This window comes from Kogia breviceps, chromosome 5 (assembly GCF_026419965.1).
Source record: "Kogia breviceps isolate mKogBre1 chromosome 5, mKogBre1 haplotype 1, whole genome shotgun sequence".
Lineage (NCBI taxonomy): Eukaryota > Metazoa > Chordata > Mammalia > Artiodactyla > Physeteridae > Kogia > Kogia breviceps.
Window position 1 is genome coordinate 85,517,926 of NC_081314.1, and position 15,925 is coordinate 85,533,850.

General features: G+C 40.2%; 1 protein-coding gene across 6 annotated transcripts in view; it reads left to right on the forward strand.

The window, feature by feature from the left end:
• IGSF11 (immunoglobulin superfamily member 11) overlaps positions 1-15,404 on the forward strand; it is a 148,183-nt gene extending 132,779 nt beyond the window's left edge. For 4 of the 6 annotated variants that reach the window (XM_059064752.2, XM_067034557.1, XM_067034553.1 and 1 more), the window contains exons 5-7: positions 10,397-10,519; positions 11,342-11,492; positions 13,090-15,404. In XM_059064752.2, coding sequence (XP_058920735.1) covers positions 10,397-10,519; positions 11,342-11,492; positions 13,090-13,534 — 719 coding nt within the window. In that variant the 3' untranslated portion in view covers positions 13,535-15,404. The remainder of the gene's footprint in view (positions 1-10,396; positions 10,520-11,341; positions 11,493-13,089) is intronic. The other 2 variants (XM_067034552.1, XM_067034555.1) reach the window with 1 other exon arrangement.
• The last annotated feature ends 521 nt before the right edge of the window (positions 15,405-15,925 follow it).

Genomic DNA, 15,925 nt, shown 5'->3' on the forward strand with positions numbered 1-15,925 from the left:
GACTTTTCTTTGTTGGGAGGTTTGTTTTTTTTAAATTACTGATTCATTTTCAATACTAGTAATCAGTTTGTTCAGGTTATCTATTTCTTCCTGATTCAATCTTGGAAGATTGTATGTTTCTAGGAATTTATCTATCTCTTCTAGCTCGACCAATTTGTCAGCATATAACTGTTCATAGTACTCTCTTAAGATTGTTTGTATTTCTGTGATATCAGTTGTAATGTATTCTCTTTCATTTCTTATTTTATTTGTGTCCTCTTTCTTTTTTTTCTCAATAAGCATGGCAAAAAGCTTATTAATTTTGCTTATCTTTTTGAAAAACTAGCTCTTGGTTTCACTGATCTTTTCTTTTGGTCTCTTTTATTTATTTCCACTCTGATCTTTATTATTTCCTTCCTTTTTCTGACTTTGTTTGTTTTTTTTCCCTCATTTCTTTAGATGGTAGGTTAGGGTGTTTATTTGAGATTTTTCTTGTTTCTTGAAGAAGGCCTGTACTGCTACAAACTTACCCCAGTAGACCTGCTTTTGCTACATCCCATAAATTTTGGAAAATTGTGTCTTTATTTTCATTTGTCTCAAGGTATTTTCTGATTTCCTCTTTGATTTCTTCATTGACCCATTAGTTTTTTGGTAACATGTTGTTTAGTCTCTATGTATTTGTGTTTTTCCTATTTTTCTTCCTATAATTGATTTCTAGTTTCATACAATTATGGTTGGAAAATATGTTTGATATAATTTATATCCCTTTTAATTTTGTTGAGACTTGTTTTGTGGCCTAACAATTGATCTATCCTGGAGAACATTCCATGTGCATTTGAAAAGAATGTACATTCTTTTGTTTTGTATGGAATGTCCTATAGATATCTATTAAGTCCATCTGGTCTACTGTGTCATTTAAGGCCACTGTTTCTTTATTGATTTTCTGTCTGGATGATCTATCCATTGATGTAAGTGAGGTGTTAATGTCCCTTACTATTATTGTATTATTGTCAATTTCTTCCTTTATATCTATTAACATTTGCTTTATATATTTGGTGTTCTTATATTATGTGCATATATGTTAATGAATTTTATATCCTCTTCTTGTATTCATCCCTTTACCATTATATAATGACCTTTTTGTCTTTTTTTATAGACTTTATTTTAAAATCTACTTTGTCTGATATGAGTGTTGCTACCCCAGCTTTCTTATTGTTTCCATTTGCATGGAATATCTTTTTCCATTCTCCCACTTTTAGTCTATGTGGGTTTTAGCACTGTGAGTCTCTTGTAGGCAGCATATAGATGGGTCTTGTTTGTTTTATCTGATCAGCCACCCTTCGTCTTTTGACTGGAGCATTTAGCCCATTGACATTTAAAGTGCTTATTGATAGGTAAGTACTTCTTGCCATTTTATTACTTGTTTTCTGGCTGTTTTTGTAGTTCTTCCCTGTTCTTTTCTTCTTCTTTTAGTCTCTTCCCTTGTGGTCTGGTGATTTTCTTTAGTGTTATGTTTGTATTTCTTTCTCTGTAGTTTTTGTGTACCTATTGTAGGTTTTTGATTTGCTCTTACCGTGGAGTTCATATATGTTGACCTATAACTATATTTGCTTGTTTTAAACTGATAGTCACTTAAGTTTAAGCACATTCTAAAAGTACATTTTTATTCCTCTCCCCCACATTTTCTGTTTTTGATGTCATATTTTATATCTTTGTGTCAATCCCTTAACTGTTTATTGTAGTTAAAGTTGACTTTATAATTTTTGTCTTTTAACCTTTGTGCTCACTTGCTTAACTGGTTGATTCTCAGCCTTTCCTATATATTTGCTTTAACCAGTGGGATTTTTCCCTTCCTATAATTTCTTATTTCTTGTTGTAGCCTTTTTTACTTAAAGAAGACCCTCTAATGCTTCTTGTAAGGTCAGCTTAGTATTGATGATCTCTCAGTTTTTGCTTGTTTGAGGAGCTTTGTATCTCTCTCCTTCAATTGTAAATGATAATCTTGCAGGGTAGAGTGTCCTAGGTTGTAGGTTTTCTCCCTTTCAGCACTTTGAATATATCATGCCACTCCCTTCTGGCCTGCAAAGTTTCTGCAGAAAAATCAGCTGATAGCTTTATATTGGTTCCCTTGTATGTGACTCTTGGTTTTTCTCTTGCTGCTTTTAAAATTCTCTCTTTATCTTTAACTTTTGCCATTTTAATTCTTGGTGTGAGTCTCTTTGGGTTCATCTTGTTTGGGACTCTTTGTGTTTCCTGGACCTGTATATCTGTTTCATTTTTCAAGTTCAGGAAGTTTCCAACCATAATTTCATCAAATACATTTTTTACTTCTTTCTCTCTCTCTCTTCTCCTTCTAGGACTCCTATAATGCAAATGTTAGTACACTTATGTTGTCCTCGAGGTCCTTTAAACTATTCTCATTTTAAAATTTTTTTTATTTTTTATTTTTTATTTATTTTTATTTTTTATTTTTTTCTGGTACGCGGGCCTCTCACTGTTGTGGCCTCTCCCGTTGTGGAGTGCAGGCTCTGGACGCGCAGGCTCAGTGGCCATGGCTCACGGGCCCAGTTGCTCTGCGGCATGTGGGATCTTCCCGGACCGGGTCACGAACCCGTGTCTCCTGCATCGGCAGGCGGATTCTCAACCACTGCGCCACCAGGGAAGCCCTATTCTCATTTTTTAAATCTCTTTTTCTTTTTGCTCTTCTGATTTGGTGATTTCCATTATTCTATCTTTCAGATCACTTGTGCATTCTTCTGTATCACTTTATCTGCTGTTAATTCCCGCTACTGTATTTTTCATTTCACTTACTATATGCTTCTGCTGTGTCTGGTTCATTTTTATGTTTTCTAGTTCTCTATTAAAGTTCTCACTGTGTTCATATATTCTTTTCCCAAATTCAGTTGTCATTCTCATTACCATTGCTTGAACTGTTTATCAGGTAAATTACTTATCTTTGTTTTATTAGGCTTTTGTCATGGTTTTTTGTTTTTGTTTTTTGTTTGAAACTTATTCCTTCCTCTTCTTATTTTGTTTATCTTTCTCTGACTCTGTGAAATTAGGTGAAACAGTTACCTTTCCCAGTCTTGAAGGTGTGTCCTTTTGTGGGAATGTCCCTATGCGGTCTGCATGTGCCCAGTGGCTTTGGTGGGAGAACTGGATCTGAAATGAGCATGGACTGTGTCTTCACCTGGAGTGTGCTGGCAGCTACCACCTTGATGGGTGATAGGGCTGGAGATGGAGGGGCTAGAGCTGGAGCCAGGTGTGAGTTGGAGCTTCTCCTGTGCTCAGTGGCCATCACCACCTTATCAGGGGGTGGGATTGGGGATATAGGGGTTGGAGCAGGACCACCTCTGAGGGAATTGGATTTCTCCCAGGTGTGATGGCATTCTCAGCCTTGGTTTGGGGTATGGCCAGAACCAGAGGATTTGGGGCTGCACTTCTATGCTGCTTTCACTTTCTCCCCAGTGTATGCACCTGGGTTAGAGGCTAGGTCGGGGCCAGAGGGGTTGATTCCACACTACTGGGCTGGCTTCCTCCCCAGTATGTGCAGGGACACGTGCTCAGGGAATGGCTGCTTCTGCCCTGGAGCTAGCCTTTCACCCTTCTGAGTGTGTGCACCAAAGCGTGCACTGGCCATGGCTGCCTTTGCCCTGGTCAGAGGCAGGGCCGGAGTCAGACCAAGTTCTCTTCTCTCAAAGTGTGTGCACACTTGTTGGCAACAGCAGCCTCCACCTTAGTGGAGAGCAGCTTTGGAACAAGAGTGGCTGGAGCAGGTTGCCATTGCCAGATGGGGGCATGCCAGGGTGGTCCTGGCAGGCTGGCCAGAGCTCCACACAGTTCCAGTCTGCTGCTTCTGTGCTGTGACTGGCATTAAGCAGGTCTGTGCAGGTGCTCTTCAAGAGTGTAGTCTTGGTTTCTTACAGCCCTCCAGTAAGCCATGTTGGTTTTCAGACCACCAAGGGAGCTTGTCTTCCTAGTGCTGGACCCCAGGGCTGGGCTGCCTAATATGTGGCTCAGACCCCTCACTCCCCAGGGAGCATCCTCGAGCCTGTGATATCCCCTCCTCTTCTGTGTCCCCCTCTAGAGGTGAGGGTCCCAACCAGATCGCTTCTCCTCCTTTACTACCAGACTCTGTGTGGATCTTTCTTTACAGCCTTGGTTGTAGAAGAGCCATCCTGCTGGTCCCCAGGTTGATTTCAGTGAGATTTGTTCTATATATAGTTGTAGCTTTGATGTATTCGTGAGGGAGATGAGGCCAGTCCTCTTACTGTACCATCTTGATCCCACACACACTAAAAATTTTGACAGTTTAAAGTGAGAAGAATTATGAATAAAGATTCACGAAGGTTTGACCTTTGATCGTGAATAAAGATTCATGATCTGACATAAAGATTCATGAAGGTTTGACCAGAGAGGAGGTTGGCAAGTTCAGGTCCAGATTGTGAGAGTCATTGTATAGCATTCAAAGAATTTGGATGTTGTCCTTGAGACTGTGGATATTGACTGGCCTTTTTATAAAGCCAGAGAAGATATCTAGATCTGCATTTGAGAAACAGCCTCAGCAATCAGGATGAGAGATTGGCAGCCAGGTCACAGATAGGAAGCTTTGATAATAGCTCCATCATATATATGGAATCTAAGAAAAAAAAATGTCATGAAGAGCCTAGGGGTAGGACGGGAATAAAACACAGACCTACTAGAGCATGGCCTTGAGGATATGGGGAGGGGGAAGGGTAAGTTGTGACGAAGTGAGAGAGTGTCATGGACATATATATATACTACCCAACGTAGGGTGGATAGCTAGTGGGAAGCAGCCACATAGCACAGGGAGATCAGCTAGGTGGTTTATGACCGCTTAGAGGGGTGGGATAGGGAGGGTGGGAAGAAGGGAGATGAAAGAGGGAAGAGATATGGGAACATATGTGTATGTATAACTGATTCACTTTGTTGTAAAGCAGAAACTAACACACCATTGTAAAGCAATTATACTCCAATAAAGATGTTAAAAAAAAAAACAAACAGATACACTAGACTAAAAAAATAAATAAATAAATAAGAAATGAAGAGGGCCTGAACTAAGGACCTGCTGGTCAGGATGAAGAAGTGATAGAGGCAGAGTGGGATTCGAGAAAGATGGAAGCCAGAAATCAACGAGCTTGATGATATACTGGGACTCAGAGAAGAGTCAAAGTTAACTGAGATTTCTGTCTTAAGCTATTGAATGAACAGTAACTATTAACTCAGAGAAGATATACTTAGAGTTTTGCTTGAGGGAAGCAGTGAGGTAGTGGTCCTCTGAGACCTCTAGATGGGGACTGAAATAATGATAATGGTAACAGGTGATGTTTCTTGAGCACTAGGCACCATTCTCCTTTGATAATTAAATCTTAACAGTCAACATAGAGACATCTTGATTTGAAAGAATCTACTGATGTCAAGTTAAAAGCAAGACTGCTCAGAGTCAACATTTCTGGGAACCTAGACCAAAATATGTAGGAGAAAAGTAGTCACAAGCTAATCAGTTAGTCTTAACTGTAGTTGTTGCCATGTTGTAAGTGTGTGTTCCTGACCTGTCTGTTGCCAGTGATGAGCCATTATGTTTTATACAAATGCCATGAGTGGTAGTCCAATAAATAACAGATTTTAGAAGTAAAATAAATCCTTAACTTAGTATTTTGATGTGTGATTCTATGCAGTGTTATTAATACCAAGGAGATATAAATCTTGCATTATTCAAATATTTCCCAGTAATGTCCACTGGTGTTTTCTAGGTTTGAGTATTTGCTGTAGATTACAGTTCTTTGAAAATAATAGCAGAAATGCAAAGAGAAGTAGATGGGAATGTTGCTGTAGAATACACTGACATGAAATCAGAAATGGATTTAAAATCTGAATTGGCAAAAGTAATACCTATTTCAATGACAAAACGAAAATCAGGGCAAAAAGGCAGAGTATTTTCACTGTTAAATAAAGGAGATGAACTAATGTGAAGCAGCGTGTGTCTTCACGTCTGCGTCAGAGGTGCTTAGGATGTTCTCTTAATGGGAACAGGTTCTCTCTGTCTCCCTGTCCATCTCCATCCTAATTCAACCAACATCAACACAGAAAGGAAATAAAATTTTCTTTCTACGTCTGGAAAATTTGGCGTGAAACGAAGATCAAGACTGTTGGATACTTAATGCTGTATAGTGTTTTAAAATTTTCTTTTAGAATGACAGAGTTTAAATATTAAGTATTTGTGATATTATCTTTGAATTTTTAAATAGGTTTTATTTTGGCATTTATTTTGTGTTGATGTTCCCATTTTTACCATCAAATGTTTGTATCTGGTTGAGATAATTTTTTACATATTTTTGAAATATATAGTATGTCATATTGGTTCAAATAACAATGAACCATGTATTCATTATTTTTTTCTACAGAGTACTTCTGAAATTTTTATATAAGAAATGACTCACTGTTTATTATTATGGTCACACATTATTATTTTAAAAATGCATAAATCATATAAAATATAGAGTAATTTGATTTTGGAAGTCTGATCTCTCAACCTCAAATCCTATTAATATTTATTGGAATTTGGAGACATTCAACATTTTCCCAATTTCTTGATTTTTCTTATGAATCAGAAAAAGATATAAATTTCCCAAGCAATGCCAATAGGGAATTCCAACATGGAAGCCTTGCCAGGCACTGTGCATTATCTCACTCAATCCTCTCAGTAGCCTGTGATGTAGAAGCATGTTGGCAGTTCCATGTCACACACGAGGAATCAAAAACATAGATGCAGAAGAGGTAGCACATTCATGACCACCTAGCTAGCAGGTGGTAGAGCAGGTTCCACCCCAGGCTGCCTGAGTCTAGAACACGTGCTCTTAGCCAGTGCACCGTCTACTAGGCAGCAGAGAAGTGGTTCTGGAACTAAGGAGAAAGGATGGAAGTGGAAATGTGCATTTATATTTATTTCTCTCTAAATTGTGTAGGGCTTCTGGTCCAGGTACACAGCTTGTGTGCGATACAGTATTGCTGTGAACTGGGGTGTGATGCAATTTGTTGCTTTCCAAACTGCAGTTCCACACAGTTGAACTTCCCCTATTCTTTAAAAGAAAGAAGATCTAAAGAATATTCATCTCTGACTTCATTTCAACAAATTACTCTGCTCCAGAGCAGGCCAAGTGAAGTGACAGATTGAGGAATCAGCCCATTTCGTTTCAGAAAGGGCCCTGTGCCCATGGCAGGGAGCAGTCTGGTGCTGGCTGCAGAGGTGCTTCCATCTCTGCGTTGTTGCCTTGACTACCTAAACAGCTCTCTTCTGCTTCTGGTTAGACCTGTCTTACTCATGTGTCTGTCCCATTCTCTGATTACGTTCTGAGTTCACTCCGGCTTGGTGTGTCAGCCTTACTGAGGAGGAAAGAACAGCGACTTCACCTTTTTCTTGGAGTTGTCATTTTATTTTATTTTAGAATCTTTTCAGTTTACCTCTTTCTGCATGCCAGAATACTGCTTAGATCAGCTGTTAAAATTTTCCCAAATTCTCTCTATGGAAGTGTCAACAAAATCACTGGTTTGGTGTGAGCTGATCAAATTTCTAGAATTTCAGGATTTAGGAAAACAACAACAGTGTGTGAAATTGTGGGGTTAGTTGCCCAGAGATTATGATTTTCTTGCATGATGACATTTGCTAACATATTGAAGGTGGAGTTAGACAGATGGCTTAGTTTAATACTCACAGCATTGGGACATTGATTGCAAGGTTTAGGAAATATCCTATAGATGCATCCCACAGAATATTGTGGTTTTTAAATACCTTATAAGAAAGTCAAGTGTGTGTATGGTGGTTATGAGCTGGTTATGACAGACCTGATTTTTTGTGCTGCTACTTGTGTACTGTGTGATCTTGGACCAATTGCATAGCTTCTCTGAGCTTTTTCATCTTTGAAAAGTAGGGAATATAAAACTTAAGGTTTATAAGATTAAATGAGACATGTAAAGCTCTTAGTGCAGTGTATATGGTACACAATAGACACTTGAGAAGATAGCCCGTTTATTTATTTATTGAGCACCTTTCTGTGTGCTGGGTAATTTCTGAGGGTGATTATACAGTGATGAGCAAGACAAACACAGTCCCTTATCTTAATGAGACAAGTAGCCAAGAAGTTATAATAATGGGGTAAGTTCCAGCACTAGGGATTACAGGGTGCTGGGGAGCACATAGGAGGGATGGTTAAGGAGAGCCTGGGAAATCAGATAGAACATGGAGGAGGAGGAAACAATTTCCCTCCAGATGGACCCAATTATCTGAGTGAATTCACTGAAAAGCCTCATATATTGGTAGCCATCAGAGTTTGTTTTTAAGGAAAAGGAAATAACACACAAGTGTGAACCAAATAACCACCAAGTATATTGACTTGGGTATGTACACACTTGGGTGTGTACAGTACAATTCAAATGTCCAAGTAAGACATAAGTATAAGTCAGTAAGATATCCATATAGTAAGATATCCATATAGTAAGATATCTATATAGTAAGTAAGATATTCATATAGTATGGGTTCGACCATTTAAATGCTCCCATTCAAAAACAAAAACAAAAGCAAAAGCAAAAAAAAAAAAAAAAAGAAAAAAAACCAACCCTCCCTTCCCTGGCCTGTATATTGAAGTTAATTTCAGTGTGTGTTTGATGAGTCGTTTGTTAACACTACCCACTATATTATGTTAGAAGGCAGGGAGATAACCCTGAGGGCGGTTGCTGTCTGGGGGTCTTTCAGAATTTGCTCATCCTCACTAGATGCCCCTCTTAAGCACTCTGTATCCTCTAGTGATGGCACTTACCCCACTTATTGTGATTTCTCACCTACTTGTCTCTTTAAGGTACAGGGCTGGGTGTGTCTTGTTCATCATGATATAGCCATCCTCAAAAATTATCCAGCACACAGAAAGGTGCTCAATAAATATTTATTTGTTAAATGACTCTGCTTCTGCCTTTGATCTAAACAGAAATGAAGGTTGCCGGAAGAAACCAGGTGACTAAATCTTAGTTTCATGTAAAAGTTGTCAGCACAGGATAGAGATAGCTCCAGGTGTTGCCCTAGGAGTATGTGGACTGTGTGCCACCAGGAGGCTTTTCCTGATTTGCTGCTATTTTTGAGCGGTGAGTGGCTGGAAGAGTTGTGCACTGCCTGAGGGAGACTGCAGTGCAGCCTGAGCTTAGAGGTAGGACAGCCCCCTCTGTTCAGTTCCTGTTGCCCAGCTGTGTAATCTTATCACTCATCTAAAGCCTCGGTTTCCTTATCTGTTCAATGGGATTGATGATAACAGTACCGCTAAGAGTTAGTGTAAAGATTGAGATCATATGTGTAAAAGCTTAGCCAGTGCTTGGCACATAGTAATAACTATTAACTTAGGTTTTTATTATCACTGTAAGTCATTTGCGTTTTGTTTGTAAGGAATAAATCAACTATCCTAATGTTGGTAAGTTACTAAAATGTGAACCACTGCAATATTTCTTGGTAATATCTGTGTGGTCACCTGGGAAATGCATGGCTCTGATCTGCTGTGGGAACATAATTGACTGACAGCCCCAGTGGCTTCCCGCAGCATCCACCACTGCTTCGCACCCAGGCCATGCTTTGCCTGGGCAGCTCCCAGCCAGTCACTGGGCACAGTGGGGCTGCTAATGCAGGCCCATTCCCGCAAGGTCTAAGACACCTTTAACAGGTGACCTTGGCTCAAGGACTCCCCATCAGCCTGGTGGAAACTTCCATAAGGCTGTGATGTAGTCTGAGACGCTCCCTCCTTCCTTCCCTCTCCCCTTGACGGGGGCCAGACCTGTACTGCAGTCTGAGCCTCTCCTTGCCTCCTCCAGGTTCCTCTCCATTTCCCTTACTGCCATTTCCTCCAGTAAACCTACTGCTTGTCTTGGTGTCCACTTCTTGGAGGAGCTGGACTTGCACAAATGGTTATCATAGTTGTTGGAAGGGAGTAACAGTCTACACCCTTGAGCACAGAGAGGATATGTTTGCCATCAAGTATGAAGCAGACATTATTATAATGAGTTTAACTTTGTATGTTATTGCATTTCCTCAGAATTAAAATTTGGTGTTTCTGATCATAAATTCTCTAAAATAGGCATTAGCCAACATTTCCTCAGGGAAGGCTGCTCACCTTTAGGACCTCGCACTAATCTGCAGATTAAGTTCTAAGACTGCCCTTATTTAGGACAGTCCTCTATAGCTCTGGGTCTTTAACGTATGTTGTTATTTTAGTCTTTAACCTTCATGAACCAAAAAAATCTCTCCAAAAAAAGGTATTGATAGCTCTTCACTGTTTATCTCTTTTTATAGTCTTCTGCTGATTTCTTTGGTTTTCTTATTTTCTTTCCTAAATTGTCACTTGACTGTTACTTTTGTGACAGACCAGGTCCAGGGAACAGTCACCATCCGGAACATCAGTGCCCTGTCATCAGGTTTGTACCAGTGTGTGGCTTCTAATGCCATTGGGACCAGCACCTGTCTTTTGGATCTCCAGGTTGTTTCTCGTAAGTATGTAAAATTCTGATGTCCACTCTGGGGGTTCTGAATGCCAAGATCTTTGTTAAATTAGGGAATGAAAAGTTCTGCTTGTTTAGAGGTTGTTTGAAGATTAAATAGAAATTCTTTTGATTTTAATCATTATTGAAGATATTTAATAGATGTGTTAGTATACTTCTCAGCCTCAGCAATACGACTTCTTCTTTATGATAAAATGTCTTCTCAGGATCATTAGAATCAGATCAGTTCTGATTATATAGTGCTGTAGACATATTAAAAATTTGTAATGATCTTACGGTCGTGGCAAGACCTTCTTATATTTTTTCCTAATCCCTTGTATCTGCTTAAATGTTGGGTGCCCAGGTCAGACAATAAGCAGTGCAGAAGTTTTCTCTTTAGTTGAGAATTCTGGGTTGTTTGAATTCCAGTTGCAAAAGGGAACGATCTGGCTGCGATGAGGTAACAAGTAATCCTGCTGCTGCCGCCAGGTTCATCTGGGGCAGGTCAGGCAAGTAGTCAGGTACGGTTTTTTTCCTGCTCTGCCCTGGTTGTGGCTCTCCTACAGCTGTTCGTTTATTGAACGAATTGCTCATTCATTCAATAAATGTTTGTGGGCCTATTGTGTGTTAGTCCCAGCCACTGGGGATACAGAAAACTAAGTGAGGTTTAACTTTAAATGGATACAATACTGTAGGCAATTTTGTACACTTTAAGAAGATTCTTTGGTAGCCTTTTATGTTTATGAAGTTGTGTGAGCGTATTCTATTTCTCTTTCTCTCTCTCTCTCTCCTTTTTTTTTTCTTTAAATATACCTTAAATATATTTTGCAGCCCAGACCAGGAGCATTGGACTAATAGCTGGAGCCATTGGCACTGGTGCAGTTATTATCATTTTTTGCATTGCACTAATTTTAGGGGCATTCTTTTACTGGAGAAGCAAAAATAAAGAGGAGGAGGAAGAAGAAATTCCTAATGAAATAAGGTTTGTGTGTCAGATAATTTATCCTGACATTGGCATAGCCAATGTCCATATTTCTATTAATTTTGGCAGTTAAGATTTCTTTGCTAATCTTATGGCTTTAACCAAGGTAGTTAAAGTGGCCAAATGATAGTTTCTTGTATGTTATATCACTCTTCCTCATGGTACTTACTACTCAGCTTTATTTACTGGATCATGAAAGGCGGGGAGGTGGGTAGGGTAGTCTAGCATGTGCCCAACCAGGCGGACACAAGTGAAGAATTCCCCCGTTTCCTCCCATAGCTTCAGGGTGGGTGGGGTTAGGTGGCTGCCATAGTAGAAAAGTGAGTTTAGAACATGTGCTTAATATTGGCATTTATAAATGATGCGAACATAAAGCAAGAAAGAACAGCATCTGTACAGATAGACCAAAGCAGTATGGCTTGGTTGAAAACAGTTCAGTCAAGAATATGAACATCTTAAGGAAACAATGTCAAATGATCTTGAAAGACAGGTGACTCTTGCCGTATTGTGGAGACCTGGGGGTTCAGGCTCAGTCTTAGATGGCATCGCATCAATATCCTTATTGAAAATGCTTTAATGACTCCAGTCTACTTAGCATGACATACACAGCCCTTCAGAATACGACCCTTATCTGCTTCCCTGCTTTTATCTCTCACAACTTCCCTGATTACTTTGTGTTCCAGTTTGTTGTCTTCTCTCATGCCTCAGGGCCTTTCCTGTAGCCTCCACCTTGTTCCTGGACCATATACTCCTTCCCTTTGCATCCATCTCTTCAGTACATTCCTTGATCTGGTTTAAGGCTAGTCCAGGCATCACCTCCTCACATAAGTTGACTTAGGCCCTTGTCCAACCTTTAAGACTTGCAGATGTTCTTGCATTGATTGTCACCCTCATTTGACCATAGGCTTCTTGGGGAGAGGAGCTGTCTTTCTCTCACATGAAACATCTAGTAAAATGCCTGGTACTCAAAAAATGGTAAATGAATTAGTTAACATCTTAAATTAACTTAATGACTTCCCTTAGCCTCTTGTAATTCTTAAGGGTTTGGACCCTATGCAGGGACAGATTTCATCCCAGTGTAAGATTAATGAGAAAAACCTCTCATCAGCATACCACAGTGATTTCTCAAACCCCAAAAGGCAATAAAATCAGGCCAATTCTAATAGTTTTTTGAAGTTCCTACACCCGTAGTTTGGTTTCCTAGCTTTACAGCAGCTAGTTCAGTGGATTTCTTCATGGACTATTTTCCTATTTAGAGAAAAAATACACACACACACACACATACACACGCACATATATATTTTTCAGTTATATTGGAAGACACAGTTTTTGAGAGATTTGATACTACTTTCTTTGTTACTCTTGGGGACTGAGAAGCTGAGGGAGAATTTTTCTAAGCATTGTCTTAAAGGGAATGAATTTCAAAGCTGAGGCCACCAGGACTGCCGTGTTTGCTTTCATGATAGTGCGGTCTGTCCTGAGGGTTTGAACTTCACAGACATATTCACCTGAACATGAGAAGACAGAGTCCTGGGCAGACAGGGAGGGTAAACCTCAAGTAAATCCTAACAACAGCTTTATTTTTGTTCGTTTTCAGAGAGGATGATCTTCCACCTAAATGTCCTTCTTCTGCCAAAGCATTTCACACCGAGGTGTCCTCCTCAGAGAGCAACACATTTACCTCTTCCAATACCTATAACAGCCGCTGCTGGAGCAACAATCCCAAAGTGCATAGAAACACAGAGTCGCTCGACCACGTCAGTGACTTGCGCCAGTCCTTCTCCCTCCACTCGGGCCACGCCTACATACCATCCATCTATGCCAATGGCAGCCATCTGGCCCCAGCCCCACAGAAGACCCTGGTAGTGACAACCAACAGAGGGTCGTCACCGCAGGCCGTGTCCAGGAGCAATGGCTCAGTCAGCAGGAAGCCCCGGGCTCAGTACACACACTCCTACACCATCAGCCAAGCAAGCCTGGAGCGCACTGGTGCTGTCCCCGTCATGGTTCCAGCCCAGAGTCGGGCTGGCTCCCTGGTATAGGATGCAAGCAGGTGGAGTGTGCAGAGAAGCAGCAAAGGGTGCCCCCATCCCAGGGGGAGGGCGGGGTGGTGGACTGTTGGGAAAGACACTTTCCTGACCATGATCCTAGCAAAAAGCCCAAAGAAGGAGGCAGGGCTGTGGCCCGGCCACTAAGATTGGTAAAATGAACTGGAATGCTCCAGCATGAAGACTTGTTCCCCCACCCCAGCTGTCCCACGATTCTGTTCAAAAATCTGGATCTCACAGATGTGCCAAGCCAAGGAAAAAGGTAGAAGAGCAGAATAACATTTAAAACCCAAACTGCAGTCCAGATGGGCTTGTTTTTTAATTCATGTCTAACGTAATACTTTTTCAAGAGACTAAAGTGCCAGATGGAGTTTAAATAATGAAATTATTTTAAAAGATAGGTGTCTTTAGAAACATACTGAGCAACCCTGTGGTACATCCTGCCTTTCCCCGTCCCCTCTTGATGTAGGGGGCCTAATGGCATAAATGGCGAATACTGGTCCTAGCAGGGCTGGCTCTTGTGTGGTAGAATCAAAACTTTTTACACCAACAGAATTCAGTAAGGAATGGGTGAAAACTAGAAACTTCTTTGAGAAGCCCCTTCATATTTATTTATTTATCTCTTCCTGGACCATGAATTTCATATTTGGAATTTTGCTATATTGACAGATTATTGCCTGTCTATGTTTTTCTAGGGTCTGTTATAGGTCCATGACAGTTACTGTTCATTATTTCCTGGGAAAATATTTTTTAAAAGAAAAATGTTGTTTTTTAAAAAAAAAATATGAGAGAGGCATTGGGTTAGGAAGGAAAAGACTACTGTTAACGCCACGTCCAGCGAGCTTGTTCGTTGAGCCCAGCAGGCGGCAAGACCTAGGTCGTGCAGGCGGCACAGGAGCAGGGAGGCAGGTGGGAGGGAATTCCTGGCAGCCTCTCAGGGCAGGGCCGTCCAGGTCCCCTTGCTGTCGCACCAGGTTACTCTTAGTGAGGGCAGCACCCCATGCCTTCGTACTGCGGTAGATACCTTTCTCCTTGTTTGACAAGTCGAGGTTACTGGGTTGTTACAGGGAGGGCAGGAGTTGCTTTGCATTTGTTTTTCTCAAAATGATTATTTTTGCAAAAGAGATAAGGCTGAGACAAAAGGGATGTCTTCAGATATGCTCCTGGGAGGCTCTGCCCTGTTCTTGTCCCAGCTCAGGGTTGCAGTTTTGCCCAGATGCCTTTTACACCCCTGTAAACAGATTCTTTGCGATTAATTACCTGGCCTTGGGAGTTCACCAGGTAATTTGCAGACTCTCCACTCTATTTGTGCTCTGTAGATCTGGCCGTGCTTGTATCGGTGACTCTCTCGCCTTAATCACACTTTAAGCAACACAAATGATTTCTTCCCAGATTTTTTTCCTAGATGATGTAAGATGCTGACCCTGGGAGTGGAGAAGAGCGTCTTTTCTTTCCCCGCTGCACTCTCTCATTCCCTCTTTCCACTATGCTTTTGCGCTCCTTTCCTGTAAGCATACTCCTCACAGGAAGTGGCCTTCTGGCTTTCAGACTTATTTGAATAATGGAAACCAACAGCTGCTGCATACACTGTTTTTCCAAGAGGGCTAAGCTCAGAACCTAACCATTGCAATCATTCCAATATTGATGAAGAACTGAACTTACTTTAGCATTACTTATTTTTTCCGTTTGACGGTTCTTGACTTTGTAAAAATTTAAATAAATGAATGTCTATACTTTTTATAAAGAAGAGTGAAAATGCCATGACAGAAAAGATGATACTCTCAGATGTTGTTTAGAAAGCATTTATCTTGCATTTCTTTATTCTTTCTAATTACCTAAAATTCAATAAAAGTTTTATTCATATAAAAACAAGTTGTCATTAATTATCACATACTGATGAATATATGATTTTGTATTTAGTGTTCTCTTAATGTTGTAAACATGTTCCATTCTGTTAAATAGTGTTTATAATAATTTTAATGAGCATATAGTATTCCAAAAATTACTTAGCTCTACTCTTATCATTAGAAGTTTGAGTCCATTTATCACGTGTGATTGAAGAGGTGATGATCCTTTTCATACACTGAGCCATTTTCATGTTTCTTTATCTGGAAGTTCATGAAGACAGGATCCATGACTGTCTTTTTCACCCTATATCTCTGTCACCTAGCAAAGTGCCTACTATGGGTATTGAGTAGATAAATGATGATTTCTGAACTGGAGTTGCCAAGTTTCAGTTCAGAAAGTTACGGTCATGACTGTAGCTCTTGATGTATACTGGATCATTCCTTTAACTTTTTATTTGAGATAATTATGTATTTACATGCAGTTTATAAGAAATAATAGAGATTCCCATATACCCTTCACCTAATTTTTCCAAAGGGT